The 16,541-nt window shown below is 36.3% G+C and overlaps 2 protein-coding genes across 6 annotated transcripts in view; one reads left to right on the top strand and one right to left on the bottom strand.

The window, feature by feature from the left end:
• LOC113514391 (C-terminal-binding protein) overlaps positions 1–3,946 on the top strand; it is a 109,071-nt gene extending 105,125 nt beyond the window's left edge. For all 5 annotated transcript variants that reach the window (XM_026898473.3, XM_026898472.3, XM_026898469.3 and 2 more), the window contains 3 exons: positions 350–505; positions 1,149–1,442; positions 2,764–3,946. In XM_026898473.3, coding sequence (XP_026754274.1) covers positions 350–505; positions 1,149–1,442; positions 2,764–2,829 — 516 coding nt within the window. In that variant the 3' untranslated portion in view covers positions 2,830–3,946. The remainder of the gene's footprint in view (positions 1–349; positions 506–1,148; positions 1,443–2,763) is intronic.
• A 132-nt stretch (positions 3,947–4,078) lies between these two features.
• Positions 4,079–16,541, bottom strand: part of LOC113514492 (cilia- and flagella-associated protein 58-like) — a 36,945-nt gene continuing 24,482 nt past the window's right edge. Inside the window, exons 16-19 of the mRNA XM_052896887.1 lie at positions 15,087–15,244; positions 8,500–8,617; positions 7,330–7,396; positions 4,079–6,262 (exon numbers count right to left, since the gene is read on the bottom strand). Coding sequence (XP_052752847.1) covers positions 6,090–6,262; positions 7,330–7,396; positions 8,500–8,617; positions 15,087–15,244 — 516 coding nt within the window. The 3' untranslated portion in view covers positions 4,079–6,089. The remainder of the gene's footprint in view (positions 6,263–7,329; positions 7,397–8,499; positions 8,618–15,086; positions 15,245–16,541) is intronic.

Raw genomic sequence — 16,541 nt, 5'->3', positions numbered from 1 at the left:
TATGGAATGCAATATACTCAGTCGCTGTTTTAATGACTGATATGGAATGGTAACACCTCCTTCGGTGTACGCTGACGGGGAGCTAGTGAGACATGAAAGATAAGGAGGAAAGTGGATCAGCTAGCTCATCGTGACGAATTCCACAAGAATTAACCAAGGTGGTTTCAATGTTAACCGTTAATGTTGGAGGATGTATTGCAAGCAATGGAACTTCTATATTTATTTTATATCTATGTATAGATCTCCATTACTAACAATCCAGAATGAACAGCATCATAGCCATCGCCGAATATACTGTGTCGTCCATGGTATCTGTCGTTCGTTGCTGACACATTGCGTTCCCCGGCAGGGCCCGTTAAAGGACGCGCCCAACGTGCTGTGCACGCCGCATGCCGCCTTCTACTCGGATGCGTCCGCGCAAGAGCTGCGCGAGATGGCCGCCTCCGAGATAAGGCGCGCCATCGTCGGCCGCATCCCTGACTGCCTGCGCAACTGCGTCAACAAGGTGCGTACACATACCGGACTGCTAATGCGCTCTGAAAATGATGAGGAAAAGGAATAGCAATTGATTTATTGGGAAGTTTTACAAAAGTAGTTTTACGTTTGTGAGATAAGCATATGTCGTTGTTGTTATTAATAACGGTAAGATTAAATTCAGTGACATTATTTTTTAATATATGTAAGAGAAGAAAAAATAATATTTGGGATGAATTGATTTTACTAGATATTGCAATATTTATATATGTTCTATTCATTATGTTTCGATACTATACGAATCTATCGGTGTACATTTTTTTTTATATACAACTTAGAATGGCTAACAAGCTGACGGCCCAACTGATGGAAAGTGGTAACCATCGCCTATAGACATGAGCAGTACCATGGACATAACAGAGTATACTGTTTCACCCATGATACCGCCCATGCGTTGCCATTCCTGAGGACTCAGGTGTTATTCCTCTATACCCAGTAAATTCACGCCATATCTTACCCTTCAAACCGAAACATAGCCATGCAAACACAACTGCTTCACGGTTGAAACTCGAATGGGACAGAGGTACCCAAGCAGTCGTCTTTTGTACAAAGTCTCTCTGTTTATAGTGAAATGAAATAGAATGAGTTGGTAACAGTAATGTTTGGTCGTGCAGGACTACTTCCTACCGGGCGCAGTGGGCGGCGTGGGCGGCGTGGGATCGGTGGGATCGGTGGGCGGTGTGGGTGTGGGTGGCGTGGGCGTGGGCGTGGGGTCGACGGGCGTGCTGCCGGCGGCGCCGCTGGCGCAGCCCGCGCCGCCGCCCGCCACCTACAGCAGCGAGGGCATCAACGGCGGCTACTACGGCGCCGGCGCGCAGGCCGCGCACTCCACCACCGCCGTGCACGAGCCGCCCGCGCTGCCGCCGCAGCCCGCGCCGCCGCCGCCGCAGCAGCCGCCCATCACGTTGGTGCGTACTGCACCTCCCCATAACCTCCACTCGTTCCTGTTTCCAACCAGGCTCACCTCACTACAACCTCATCTGTTGTCGCTCACTGATGCCCCACTAGCGTTTACCCATAGCACAGGCGGAGTTAGTTTAGATTCATTATAATGTAGTTCGTTCGTTCTCGGTCCAATCTCGATCTTGTAAAATATTACCTAATATAAATGTTTCGCTGAAATGATGATAATCAACATTTTTAAATAATCGTGACTAGAATGAAATCATTTAGAGTATGAATTGTTTCTTAATAATATTTTACCAGAACAAGTTCAGACTGAGAACAAACTATCATAGACAATGGGAACTAGCTCCACTTCCATGCAATTCTTCTAAAAAAGTAGTGGTTAATTTTTAATGACTACATAACGAGAAGCCATCCTACATACTTAATAGCTATCTCATAGGATCGCGTAGAAACGTAATGTATTACCCGCACTATACCTCAATGCATAGACTAGTTCTTAATAGATTTTTAGTAAATACAAAACATCCAATTCAACACAAACTAACATATTTATGAGTGATTTTCATATTGTATGAAGAATATTAAACTTAGAACTGTCGGAAGGTGGAAAGCATGTAATTTTTAATACGAGTTGAAATGACAAACGAGCTGACAACTCCAGAGATTAAAAATAGTAACTTACTACAAAAATGGACGTCACAGAATACACTCGACTCCTATCATGTCATGCATTACGATTTCTGAGGACTTAACGCAATGTTCTACAATACCCAGTAATGTGTAAAAAAAAATTGCGTAAAAGTATGCATTGACTCTATCCTTTACATCATTAATGCATGCATTGTATCTTCTATATGAGCTGCATAAAAAAAATATGAAAGAATTGAGAAAAACTTCTATTTTAAAATTGTCAGAAATGACACAACAGTGACTTTTGCAAGTATCTGATACATATTTCTTACTACATCAATGTTCATAACATGTCGTATGCATACTACACACCTTTTCCGGAGCCCATGACCTATCCATAACACAGTACATAAAGGTAGTATGACTGTATACTAACGAGAGTGATACCTCCCACCAGTGAGCAGTGGTGCCTTCCGTATCTTAAATTCCGTATCTTTACGTGTTACAGTCTGGCTTCGCACAAATACATATAATTTTTGAAAATAATGTATGTTACTTACAGATAATGTAAATTTTTATAGGTGGGAATAATTCTTAAAATTAAATTAATTTCTCTCCTCCTAAAGGCGTAGTAGTTCAGGAAAAGTAATGAATTAGCGTTATCTCGTTAACCTATTTTTCTCTTTGCAGCCAATGAACACCTCTGACCCGGCGAATCATCAGCTGAGTAAGCAGGAGAGCTCCGACGTCCATTAGGCGACGGCATTACGCTACGTTACAGTACCGTACAGGTGGAGCGACTAAACAAACATACAAACAATAGTTTTATTGATTCCAACGCAACTATGTCATAAGTACCTATGTCGTAAGCCAACGAGTGATATATATGTATGTGTGCGCCGTTTGCATTGAGGCGTCAATGCAAACAGTTTGACTTGTAGCTTCGCGGCCGCCACCACACGTACTGTGGTCCTCTAAGAGCTGTTAGGCTCTGTACGTCTGCTCAGAATCAGTTTGTTTGACAATAAAAAATATTTACAACTATCATCGTCGTGGTTACAAAGAATACATTTTTATAGATCGATAATGAAAAACCGATTCAGTAGCATAAATGAAAAGTAAACGCGAATAAGCTAACGCTAAACCTTGCTAATGCATAAGCTTAAAAACATTACGTGTGTGTGCTTATACTATTAAAATGTATTTACGTCCCCAGACAATCGTTTTAAGGAGTAATTTTTGTATGTGAATATTTTGTACGAGTGGACACGTCTCAATGCGAACGGTGCGTTACCGAGAGATAGCTGATTGTGTTTGTAATTGGTAAGTTGGGACAGCTATTATATAAATACTGTTATATGTGAAGTGCGTGCACAATCGCGGGCCGATTTGTGAAAGTGGCCACGTGGCGTGACGTCACGTCCGCCCGCGACGGAGCCGAGCGGGAGACGCCGAGGTCCCGGCGGCTGCAGTCAAGCATTTGATCGCATTTTACCGAGCAAACATCGCCCCCCCCCCGGTCCCCGGTCCCCGGTCCGAGATCACAGCGCGCATGCGTACGAACTTATTTTTAAGTATCAAACAATGGACTGTAGTAGAATTCTATCATCACATTTTTTTTTTATTATTGAATGTACAAAATCATGCTTTCTTTGATTATATTTTTTTTTTCTAAATAGAATTTAAGTGACGAATTTGTACATGAACACCACGAATAGGCGCGTTACCTTTTAACCACCTGTTTTAAAATCGTGAGCATCGGTATTTAAAATTAGTATTTACTTACAGTTTAGTTTAATGACAAAAACAATGTGTATATTTTATGAGAAAGTGAAAAAGTTCTTAAATAAAACTATTGTTTTCGGATTAATTACTTTTAGTGTTTTATTTATTTTGTTTCACCCTTTGTACAACATCTGTCTTGGAAGAGACGGATGATACAAGAATTGAAATATAATAACAATAAGAGATCAGTTGAACACAATAACATGTTGGCCCTCAAACTGTATTCCATGTTAATAAAATACGTAATAATTCATGTAATTCGAGGGTCTTATTGGCACAACAGAATACTAATAAATTATCTAAAAAATGTTGGAAGCATAATCTATACAAGTATAAAGTATATATAATATAAAAACAAAACTATCAGTCTAGTGTGTCAATAAATTACAAGTTAATTTGGTCGCCTAATTTCTGTTAAAACAATTTGATAAGTCATTTCCGAGGACCAGAGGGGGCCTACCAAGAAAAATTTTTAGTAATTTCGGAAACAATTTTAATGTTAAGATTACATAATACATACCGTTTAAAATAATAAAAAATGATAAAAATCGTTCCTTTCGACTGTTATAGTAGGATTTATGATGAACGAAATATTAAGCTTCATTTTATCGTAGACCCCCAGGTCCAAAAAAAATCATATCACATTAAGAGTTGCTTTTGCCTAACGCGTAAAGAGCGTGGCGTTAAAAGTTATACAATATCGCTACAAAAAGTTCATTAAAACACAGGCCTGTGTATATTTTTAAAAAATTGTGTCAAATTCTGCTTCCTTCAAAAAGAATTTGGAAAGAAGCTGAGTTTGTTGAACCCGTATCCACATTGAGGCTTTAATAGAATACTTATCGTATTGTAACAGTAAATTGCATAGTCATAAATAATTGAAAATTAGCTTTTATTGACATTTACTAGGTAGATTTACATTCAGAAAAGTATTGATTTGGAATAACCAGGTTTGTACGTAAATAATATTTGTAAGATATAAAGCAATCGAGTTTAGGACATATCAAAATTACGTTAAAAAAAATCTATGTGATCCGACGACATTTTTGGCAAAACTAGACAAAAAATTACGATGGGAATATCTATGGCTGGAATACAAAGTAGTCTATGCCACCTACTACGTGTATAACAAATTTTATGATGACGGTTGGTAGGATTGTAAGGCACCTAGAAGTACCAATTAGATAATCCACATTACAAAGAGTAAAGAACTTTGTGAATAATTGACTTTAGCCAGGTGGTAAAATTAAAAAAATATTAACGATGACGTCGGTAGCTTGCCATACAGTACATGCTGTACCTACAGGATATTATTTTAAGGTAAATATCATTAGTACTCGCGAATTGTAAGCTAAAACAAATGTGGCTGAAACTCAAGTTCTTCTCACGGAAGTCTAACTATGATTATCGTATGATATTTACCTGTTTTCAATAGCTGTGGAACGAAACTGTTAATCAAGACATTGAACAATACGAAAAAATGGATTTATCAAATATTGGAATTGAAAACAGCTTAGTGGTTTCATCTAAGGTGATTAAAATACTGAGCTCGATACTGAATTTTATACATTGTATAAGCGATGTCATCTGAACAGTATTTTTCTAAAATCATCTCTTTAAAAATGTTAAATTTACAGATATGTTTAGAGAAAGCAATTTCAGAGTTATCTCTTTCACTCTGCTTGAATGAGGTGGAAACCGCTTAAATATTGTAGATAAATCAGAAAAATATTAAGTTTTAGATAGGCGCAGTATTTTACTTGCGGAATCAGTCTCCTATCCAGGATAGATTATTTGTAAGAACATGTTCTTGCGTATAATCTAAGAGTCTATTTTGAAAACTAACAACATTTACTGTTATATCACGAAAGAATTTAGGTTGGTAGGACACCTCATTAAAATTATATGCGATGCGTTACAACCCAATGCGACCCAATTAGGTATGAATTTGTTTCATCGTCTGCACAAAATTTCAATCAAAAGCCTGAATTTGGTACACTTCATAATAGATTACAATGCTCTATTTATGATCTACGGAAAACACTGCAATCCACAAAATTTTACTTGATAAAATTTGACATTCCAGAAACACGGGAGCTACTAAATTACCACTCGACTAAATAACGCAATCTGTAGGTTTCACACTACTTCCGCATTAGAGGATCGATTGCAGTTATTTCCTTATAACCCTAATATGCACACTGCATGTGAGATTATAGGTAATTGACCACTTATGGCTGAGTGGCCTGTGACGGCGGCGACGGCACTCGAAGACGCCGCGCTTCGTCCGCATCTAGAGCTCTCTTCATCTCGTAGTATCGCTGTTTGAACGAATTCAGTTCATTGTTCACTCGATCTAGTTCCAGTCTAAAGTCCGCCACTTGCTTCTCTCGCATACTTAGTTCTGTGAATATGATATTGTATATGTTGCAGTCAATACTCTTAACCAGTCAAAAGTACTTTTGACTAAATGATTCCGTCAAAAGTTGTTTTGACTAGTTGTATCAGTCAAAACTCTTAAAAAGTCCTAACCTAAAGTTAGTATGTTTTCTTTGTATTGATTGTAATGCCAAATTTTTCGTAATAAACGATTTCACATTTAATAAATATCTTTTTTATTCACATCTAACGAGTTAATAGTGCTTTTGACTGATGCTTTATTGCAGTTAAAACTACTTTTGACGAAGAGCGTCAGTCAAAAGTACTTTTAACCGCAAATTTGCAGTCACAAGTACTAATAACCAATAATTTTAAGTCAAAACCACTTTTGACCAACCTGTTCAGTCAAAAGTACTTTTGACTGATTTTGCTATTCAATAGTTATACTTTTGACTGGTTAAAAGTTTTGACTGCAACATATAACATACATTTGTGATAGGGTTCCTATATGTTTTTGGAAACGTATGAAAGAACAAATGTTGAAATTTGCGGATTCGTTTTTACTTAGACACATGGTGGTGACAATTTATCTATAAGTGATTATTAGTAGCTGTAACCCATAGCTTCCCGTATAAATCATATGAAGTATCCTGTATTCTAAGTTAGGATATAAACTATTCGTGTGCCAAATCTCATTCAAATTCATTCAATAGTTTTTCAATGAAAAATAACCAAAAAAACATACTGTTCCATTTGGGAATTATTTGTTTGTGAAATAAAGATGATAACGGAATTGCTAGTTTCGTTTATTAGGCATGACAATGCAAAAAGGAGAATTAATGATGGCGGCTACTCGACCAAGAACCAAAGCCAAAAACAAGATAATAAATTGATAACCGAAGCACGAATGGTGCGAGAGGTTCGTAAACTGTCATGTGTCATAGATTTAAAGCATAGACACATACCATTCATACACATAAACTTTCGCGTTTAAAATAGTATTAGGATTTGTTTGTGTATAGGAGCAGAGTATTAAATTTGCAAAAACTTAAAGAATGTAAGTATATAGTTGAAAATTACGTAAGTACTTACCTGCTATTAAACATTTCATCTTAGTAGTTCTCTGTGCTAGTGCTCGTTGCGTGCGAGTTAACGTTTGCTGAAAATGAAAAGTACATTGGAAAAATTTATACAGGAATATTTTAAGTTCTCACCCTCCAAAATTACCCCTTCTAAAAGATTCGTAAGTATACATTACTAGCTGACCCAGCAAACGTTGTTATGCCATATACATTATTTGGAGAATATTTTTTAGTCCATTAAAAAAAATATTGGGGAGGGTCACCCTTATCATTGAGGGGTATGAAAAATAGATGTTGGCCGATTCTTAGACCTACCCAATATGCACACAAAATTTTATAAAAATCGGTAAAGCCGTTTCGGAGGAGTTTGGTAACAAACACCGTGACACGAGAATTTTATATATATTTCAATGTAATAACTGTTTAATTTTTTTTTGTTGGGTGAAAATGATATGGTAACCCCGCCTGCGCTAATGGGATACGCGGGCCGAGCACCAGTGAAGGGTGATAGATGAGAATGAAAACAGGCCAGTTAGCCCATCATGATGAATTCATCAGGAATTAACCATGATAGTTTCCAGGGGGAACCGCGAGGTGGTCGACCTGGTTGGGTATATTGCTAGCAATGGGATTCTCAGCCTCCATTACTAACAATCCCTTTCCCCCCTATCCGTTTAATTTACGTGTATTTCTGTTGATAAAATTTGCACTCGCGTCACGGCCGCTCAAGTCTAGTGGCCCCGGTAGGTCCGGAAACTAGTCAAGCCTTCTTAAGTACAAGTAAGTTAATTTGGTTGTTATTATATTAAAATAAAATCAAAACTAATGTCACAAGACGCGAATCCTTAATATTCCAAACGTGAAAGTGAGTTTAATAGCCCAACTAATGGTCATTATATGACATACATTTTGAATTAAGAACAGTTTTTGCGTGGTCCCGCCATAGAATGTGCCAGTTCATGGGATGGCATATCAGTTAGTCCATCGTGACAAATTCCACTAGGATTAACCACGATGGTTTCCAGGGGGAACCATGTGGAGGTCGACCTGATAGGGTGTATTGCTGGCAATGGGTCAATAAGACCCCATTACTAACAATCCCTTTCCCCCCTTTATCCTGGACTTAGGCACGAAGTCTCAACTAAATATTAACTTTCAGTCATTTAAGATATAGATATACCTGTATGTCTGGACTGGGCTGCAGGGCCAGCATATCTTTTACAGCAGTGTACAGATTGCGCGTTTCCTTTAGCTCGCGATCTTTCATCACCAACATCTCACTCTGGGCCAGGACTTTCCTGACAACAACCGCTGCAATTAATTGTAGTTACCTTACTTATATTAGTTATGTGGTGTTTAATCAATAAAAAAACAAAACAATGAAACGTCAAAAAATTGTCGATCCACTTATACTAACTTAGCAGAGCCGCGTTAATCATGTCGTGACCCCTAAGCAATGAATGAATGAGTATACTTTTGCATTATACAATATATAGAATAACTGAGGCAACATACATAACGATACAATTGTATAAGTACAGTAAGGCGGTCTTATTGTTGAGAGCAATCTACAATGAAGCAATGCAAGTCTTGTTTTAAAAAAACTGCTATAATATTATTCTTTACTATTATTATATATAATAACCTGAAATACAAAATGATAGTCACATATATTTTATTTAAAGAAAATTTCTCGAAAATAAATAAAAATGAGGTCGACCTGACAGAGTAGGTACATTGCTAGCAATGGGACTGATAGTCCGTATTCCTAACAATCCCTCTCCCCCTTTACCTAATGGTAGCTAGTACAGAATACCATATGGCATTAAGTTCGCCATCTGTACAAAGATTTATTGTGCAATAAAGAAAAAATAAATAAGGAAAAAAATTCATACATTTTCGATCATACCCGTAAATAAAAAACAACGCATAAAAACAAATCAAAGTCAGTTTTAAAATATTCAAATGAACCCCCGTTATGATACCGCAGTTGGACTAGTAGTTGTGTAATCTTGAGCATCTGTTTTGAATCCCCTAGCAAAAAAAAAAAAAAACTAAAAATATTTTTTTAATTAATTTAGTAGTAATAATTGTAAGGCAGTAATATGTAAAGCTATTCAAAATATCAAATTTATATCATTAGCAGTTTCTGAGATATAACGCTGTTAAAGACGGACAGAAGGACAAGTCGCACCATAAGGATTCCTTTGTACCTTTCGAGTTGTGAAAGATATAGATTAAATATATATTTGTATAGAAAGGACAGTAAGTCTTATACAATTATTGTAGCTGTACTATAGTTATACTATATCTACTTCCTTTTAGTGTCTTAGTAAACCTATTTACTAAGAGGATTTCTCAGATAAACAAGTGTTTTAGTGTTTAAATCATCATGATTAAATCCCTAAGAAATTAGGTCTTTAAATAATTATCATATCATTTAAGTGAAATTTCTCATATAAATAATTCCAATATTTCCCCTACAGTTATTATAAAATAACAGAAAATTATATAAATTTTCTATAGACTTAGATATAGAATCATAACGTGTATAATCTCCTTTTGTTTGACATCTGTCACATTAATGACGTATTGAATGACGTATTGATGTATTGAATTGAATTTTGATTATCTATCACAACTGTCAACGTAACAAATACTAGCAAGTTTGTTTATTTGTATTTGTTTAATATAATTAAATATAAAATCATCATATATCAACCGTAATATACAACTAAATTATCAGTGACATAAATAATCATGGTTTACACCAGAAATAATTAATAGTATCCAGTAATGCTGCAGTTTTATATTCATATCAGTAGCCAAGCTTACTCTCAAATTCAAGAACGAACAGAAGATTAGAAGTTTAACATTCTTATTTCAATTGTACTTGCAATAATATATACATACAGTACTAATTATCAAGAATATTCCTCAAATACATGTGTGGTGAAGATTTCCCAATATGCTATCTATTTGATTTCTAACCTCTAATGTAAATTTATTAAAGAAGTGAATAATCAGTGTTAGTGTTTGCTTTATTAATATTTAAAGTAATTGTCCTAACTTGATATTAATAGGATAATATCTCCTTGGATACAGTCCGACATAAACATATAACTCAATAATTAAATTTATAAAATACTAATATTATATTTTACTACTTGTATATCTCCATACTATTCCCATAAAATATTCAAAACATGTATATTAAATATAAATCCAGTAAATATTCACTAATATTAACCCTGTCTGAACTTGTCTAGTCAATATAACATGAACAAACAACACACATACAAACCTTATCGCCAGGACAACTTCCTTTCTAAATATGAGTAAAATACATAGCTTCACAAGTGTCATACAGTATCAATTTTATACTGAATCTCATACCTAGTTAAGAGTAACTATAGTCAGAGAATCTTTTAGTACTTTTATTACCATTAGGAAATAAATCCACACCTATAATATCAGCATAATTAAATATTATTAGTAATCAGTAATACACACAGAATTGTTATTATCAGCTTGCTTACTACAACAAAATCAATATTAAAGTTTATAATAAATCAAGACAAAATATCTATTTAAACAATACAGGCTTGTTTACCATAAACACCCCACAGTCACATGAATTTATCTACTAACACAATAATGTATTAAAAGTATTACATCCACATAAAATCACTTGCAACAGTTAAGCTGTTTCTTTGTACATCTGGTGTAAAACAAATCCCCACATGTAGTCATGGATAATCAAATATAGACTAAGAATCATTAGTCTGGTCGACCGAGTAATGGTATGAAAACACTTCACCATGAAGCAGTAAGTATGAATAGATATTCCAAACCAACACTGTAATAGTGTAATAAATACAACTATTCCATCATCATCATCGTCTCAACCATCACCAACCCACGACTGAACACAGGCAATTTCCACCGACTGACACAAGGAACGGCCCCACAATACACATAAAACAGTCACTCCAAACAATGGAGGTAGCCCACACCGCACTTGCATTCACAGGGTCGCCACTCAACATCCCCTCTCTCTCATCAATGGCCGCTTCCCCAGCAATGAGACCAGACCACAGCCACCTCAGTCTATTTATCCTCAATAAATAAATAATTTATAGTAACTAGATATGAATCTAGTTAGTATTATAATAGTTTAATAGCTGATTTAATAAGTATTTTCCAAAACTGGACAATTAGAACATTGAATCAAATTGATGAAGTTCTATCAAACGACCGTATAATTGGATTTTGTATATGAATAGAATAACGTAAGTACGTAAATTATATTGATGTAAACTTTGTTCAAATGTGATTGCATTTAACGATATACGCATTACCTAAAGGTATATGGACTCGACTAAATACGTATTTTAATAGTTGTTGGGAAAAATATTAAGTATAGACTTTACCTGCGATCACAGTCAAAAATCTAACTACGTAGTAATAAATGGAACAAGCTCACCGGATTCTCCAGTTTTCTATTGATTAATTTCACACACTTAATCGATAGTGATACACTAAGATCTCAAACCCCTTCATCGATCCAGTCCCTCCTAGATCTATATCCCAGTTATTTTTTTATTTTATTGCGCAATCCCTAAAACACGACTCCCGCGCCATTTTCCTTTTTTTTTTTTCTTTTATTGCGCAATTCCTAAAAAGCGACTCCCGCGCGCCCGCCGATCTGCCGGCTCTCCTCTTTTTTTTCTTTTTTTTCTCACCTAGTAACGTCATAGATTATGTCACCGAAGGGTAGATATTTCAATAATCGGATTTAGCCTATTATTCGAACTGAACTTTTCTTTAAATTCAATTTAATTATATGTTAACGTATTTTGGTATTTTCTATTAAATTGATTATCGAATTTATAAAACTTTAAAGGCTCTCATAAACCTTATTAAACTGTGTTATATGCATCCTTTTTACACCTGATGAGAAAAAGGTAAACTATAATTTGGTTAATATAAAATATAATATATTTTTGTTTAATTTATTTTAATTTTCTTGTGACGTCCACTACACTCTGGAAACACATCAAAGGAGTTTCCCTTCTGTGTCAATAATTCATATATGGTAACGTCTTCTCTGTATACTATTGTGAACCTTGACTTTAAAGTTTGTTTATATTAAATAGCTCAGCTTTCGCAGCGGTCACCCATAGGAACCCCTGTTTCTTTTCTATGTACTTATGGTATTAAACCTATTGTACTATAGGCGAACCGTCACAGAGTACAGATCCCTAAAAAGATTCCTGAACACTGGCGTAACGCTTCCTGCATCTGCGATTGCACTGGCTACTTCCCTCTAGCTTTGTATCTCACTTCGTCCATCGTCATGATTTTCATATTAGAGAAACAAAATTTGAGTACAAATTTGAATAAAAATTACTATTTTGTACTTATACTAAAGCAAATCTCGATTTATAACTAGACAATAACATCTGCTCAGTATATAATAACCAGGTAATAATTAGTTTTTATCAAGTCACGTAGGTATCAATTTCTCTATTAATGATTTACTTACAATCAACTTAGCCAACAATAAAATAGGTACGAGGTTAAGCGACCTCATAAAAACGAGCCAAGTAACAAAAAATATGTACTTATTCATCTAATGGCCATGCTAAGTGCTCTATTGATTAGGTGTTTTGTCAGCTGATTGTGGCACGGGCAAATCAAACGACACGCGAACCTTTGTGTATTGTCTTTGGATTATCATCGCGTCAGATCTCTTAGGGAGTAGGCAGAGAGATATAAGTCCAGGTCCTTTAGACAAGTTGCAAGCGAATTCATTGATGAAATCGTCGTTACAAGCGAGTCTATAAGATAGAAGGAGATGGCAACGTCCAATGTCTTATTTCAACTCATGGATTCGCTCGGAATAACCAAAATTTATTAGTAACAACCGCATTACTAACAACTCCTCCCCTCCTTTACCTCTTACCTAGCTACTATTACCCAGTACAGAATACCATATGGCATTAAGCTCGCCACGTCTATAAAGATTTATTGTGCAATAAAGATTAAATAAAAGAATTTTTTTTCACAAATTTTCCATCATAAATAAAAAACTACGCATCATAAAAACAAATAAAAGTCAACTATTCCATTAATAGATTCGTTTACCCTCGTTTGGGTGGGAAACACTGTTTAAGCTACTTCTTGTTTTTATTTACATACATATTTTTCAGTTTTATTCGACTATAAATTAAAACTCGTCCAAACACTTGACTTTTTCTTTGAATAACACATATGCAAATACCTTTTTTAAATTTTTTTTTATACAACTTAGAATGGCAAATAAGCTGACGGCCCACCTAATTGAAAGTAGTAACTGTCGCCTATAGACATGAGCAGCACCATGGACATAACAGGGTATACTATTTCACCCATGATACCCCCCATGCGTTGCCATTCCTGAGGACTCAGGTGTTATTCCTCCGTACCCAGGAAATTCAATTGATTGGGTAGGCATAATAGGGTTAGTTTGGTATGGGTCCCTGGACATAAAGGGATTAAAGGTAATGAAAAGGCCGATGAGTTGGCGAGAAAGGGATCAGAATCAAAAATGGTAGGTCCTGAACTATACGTTGCACTTGCATCAAGTGTTGTTAACTCTGCCCTTGAGGAGTATGTGAGGAAAAAACAGCAGAAGGAATGGAGGACTTTGAAGGGTCTTAGACACTCTAAAAAGTTCTTAAATGACAATGTTGAGGGATGGAATAAACTCATCTACAGCGGTGGCAGACAACAGGCAAGACTCATTATGGGTGCCCTAACTGGACATATGCCAATAAGGCATATACTACATAAGATGGGTCTATCTTCGGACACACTGTGCAGACTGTGCGGGGAGAAATCGGAACCCATGGAACACTTGATGTGCAACTGCGATTCGTTGGCAAGTATGCGTATGAGTCTACTGGGAACGGCTTATCCAGAACCAAAGGACTACAGATATCTTAAACCGCGGGATATCGTTAGGGTAACACATAGGATCTATGAAATGATGGTATAAGGCAGGGGGAAGCACAAAAGATCCGTATGGGTCGACGTGCATCGCCTTAGCTGACACCATATGCGATAAATAAGATAAGATAAGAAATTCAATTGATATTTGAATTCTTCGCACTATTTGTTTTGCAATTTTTTCTTAGCTTTTTTAAATAGGGACAATAAGTATCCCGAAGCTGTGATAGTAATTTAGAAATAATAAATGAACTTCTTGTATAAAAATAATTGGACATATCATCATTATCATATCAGCCTTTAACTGTCCACTGCTGAACATAAGCCTCCCCTTTGGGGGTTTTGTCAGTAATTGCCGCGCTTGGCAAGCGGATTGCCAACCGCAGTCTGACTTTAGAGATGTTTTAATAGGGACGCTGCTGCCCATCCCTCGCCCTTTTTTAGTCGGCTCTTACGACACCCACGGGATAGGAAGGGGTGGCCTATTCTATGCCGGGACTATATGGCCATATACAATTGGACATATACACAATTTAAAAAAAACCCGTACGTTAGATAAGATTATTTTGTGAGAGGGGGGGGGGGGTGTTAAAAATGGCTGATATGTTCTCTTAGTACTCTAATACTCTTACTAAGACTTTGCCCGCTTTGTAAACATCAGATAATTCTGAGGTGGCTGCTGGCCACTCGACCCATACAATCTTGCCCGGCAATATGTAACTGCATACACCGTCTATTTGAATTCTTATAACGTTGACCTTATGCAATACTAACTTTTGCGTTAGTCTCAGTTTTTGGGTAAGCTGCACGCTCTCAGGGTCCGTCCCCTGGAGTTTCCTCCAGCGATGCACGTTCAACGGAGTTTCTAGCGCTTCTTCCAACGCTCTCACCCGCAACCTCTCGCGGCCAAGTTCTCGCTCCAGATTGAATACCTATAAGTAATATGAGTTTATGTATACATATCATCATCTTCCTACCTTTATCCCAATTATTATTTGGGGTCCGCGTAATACGGTTTTATCCATATTACTAAAGGATTTGGCTTATAGTTTTACGACCGGCCACTTGCCTGACGTCAACCCTCTTTGGGAATGATGTATGCACTGTGTATACATATAATCTATTTAAATATTTGGGGGGAAGGTGTTTGTCACTAATAGGGTCTAATAGCCCCATTGCTAGCAATATACCCTCTTAGGTCGACCTCCATGCGGTTCCCCTTGGAAACCAGCATGTTTATTTCTTGTCGAATTCATCATCTTGGGCCAACTGACCTGCACTGATTCTCACCTATCATCTTTTACTGGTGCCTCGTCGGTGTATACTGATAGCGCGGGCGGGGTTACCATTCCATTTTCACCCATTAAAAAAAAATCTATTTAAATAGAAATGAATGAAAATGATGAAGAATAAGTGATTACTACTATAGTATATACTATATACTAGATAATTTGATTCCACTTGTATAATTCGATTATGTTTCTTACTTTTTAAAGGGTGAAAATAAAATGGTTATTAATGTATACTGGTGGGGCACCACTTATGGTTTATATATGTGACGATCAAGTAGTATCCTTGGATAGTGGTAGTTTTTTTTTAATGGATGATAATGGAATAGTAGCACCACCCGCGCTATCGGTATACACCGACGGGGCACCAGTGAAGGATGATAGGTGAGGAAGCAGGTCAGTTAGCTCATCGTGACGAATTTAACAAGAGTTGTTTACGATGGTTTCCAGGTAAAACAACGTGGAGGTCGACCTAATAGGGCATATTGCTAGCAATGGGGCTGTTAAACGCCATTGCTAACAATCCCTTTCCCCCCTTGGATAGTGTTAGTTGGATACAAACTTGAACTTCTCTTCCAGCCTCGCCTAATTAACTGTAATTTATGTTATAGTGACAGAATAACAATGGTTAGGATAATATTACTAATTAAAATTAATTACCCGTGCCAATTGAATATTGTCAAGTATTGCAACAGCAAATTGTGTAGGCAATCTTAGATAAACAATTGCAGTATTTATTAGTTTATCGGGTGTAACTATTTGGTATTAATTGTTGGATATTTCTATTAAAGATTGCTGATGGATGGTGACTGTCTCCTTGGATTATTTTGATTTCCATAGCATACTTTGTAAGATGAACGTACCTAGTTTAAATATGTATAAAAGGAACGCATCTTAATTGACAGATGACATTAGTTGACATGTATGTACTAGGGATTTA

Source organism: Galleria mellonella, unplaced genomic scaffold (genome assembly GCF_026898425.1).
Source record: "Galleria mellonella isolate WM207_F2 unplaced genomic scaffold, CSIRO_AGI_GalMel_v1 utg35, whole genome shotgun sequence".
Classification (NCBI taxonomy): Eukaryota; Metazoa; Arthropoda; class Insecta; order Lepidoptera; family Pyralidae; genus Galleria; species Galleria mellonella.
This window is presented reverse-complemented; position numbering and strand designations above follow the sequence as displayed.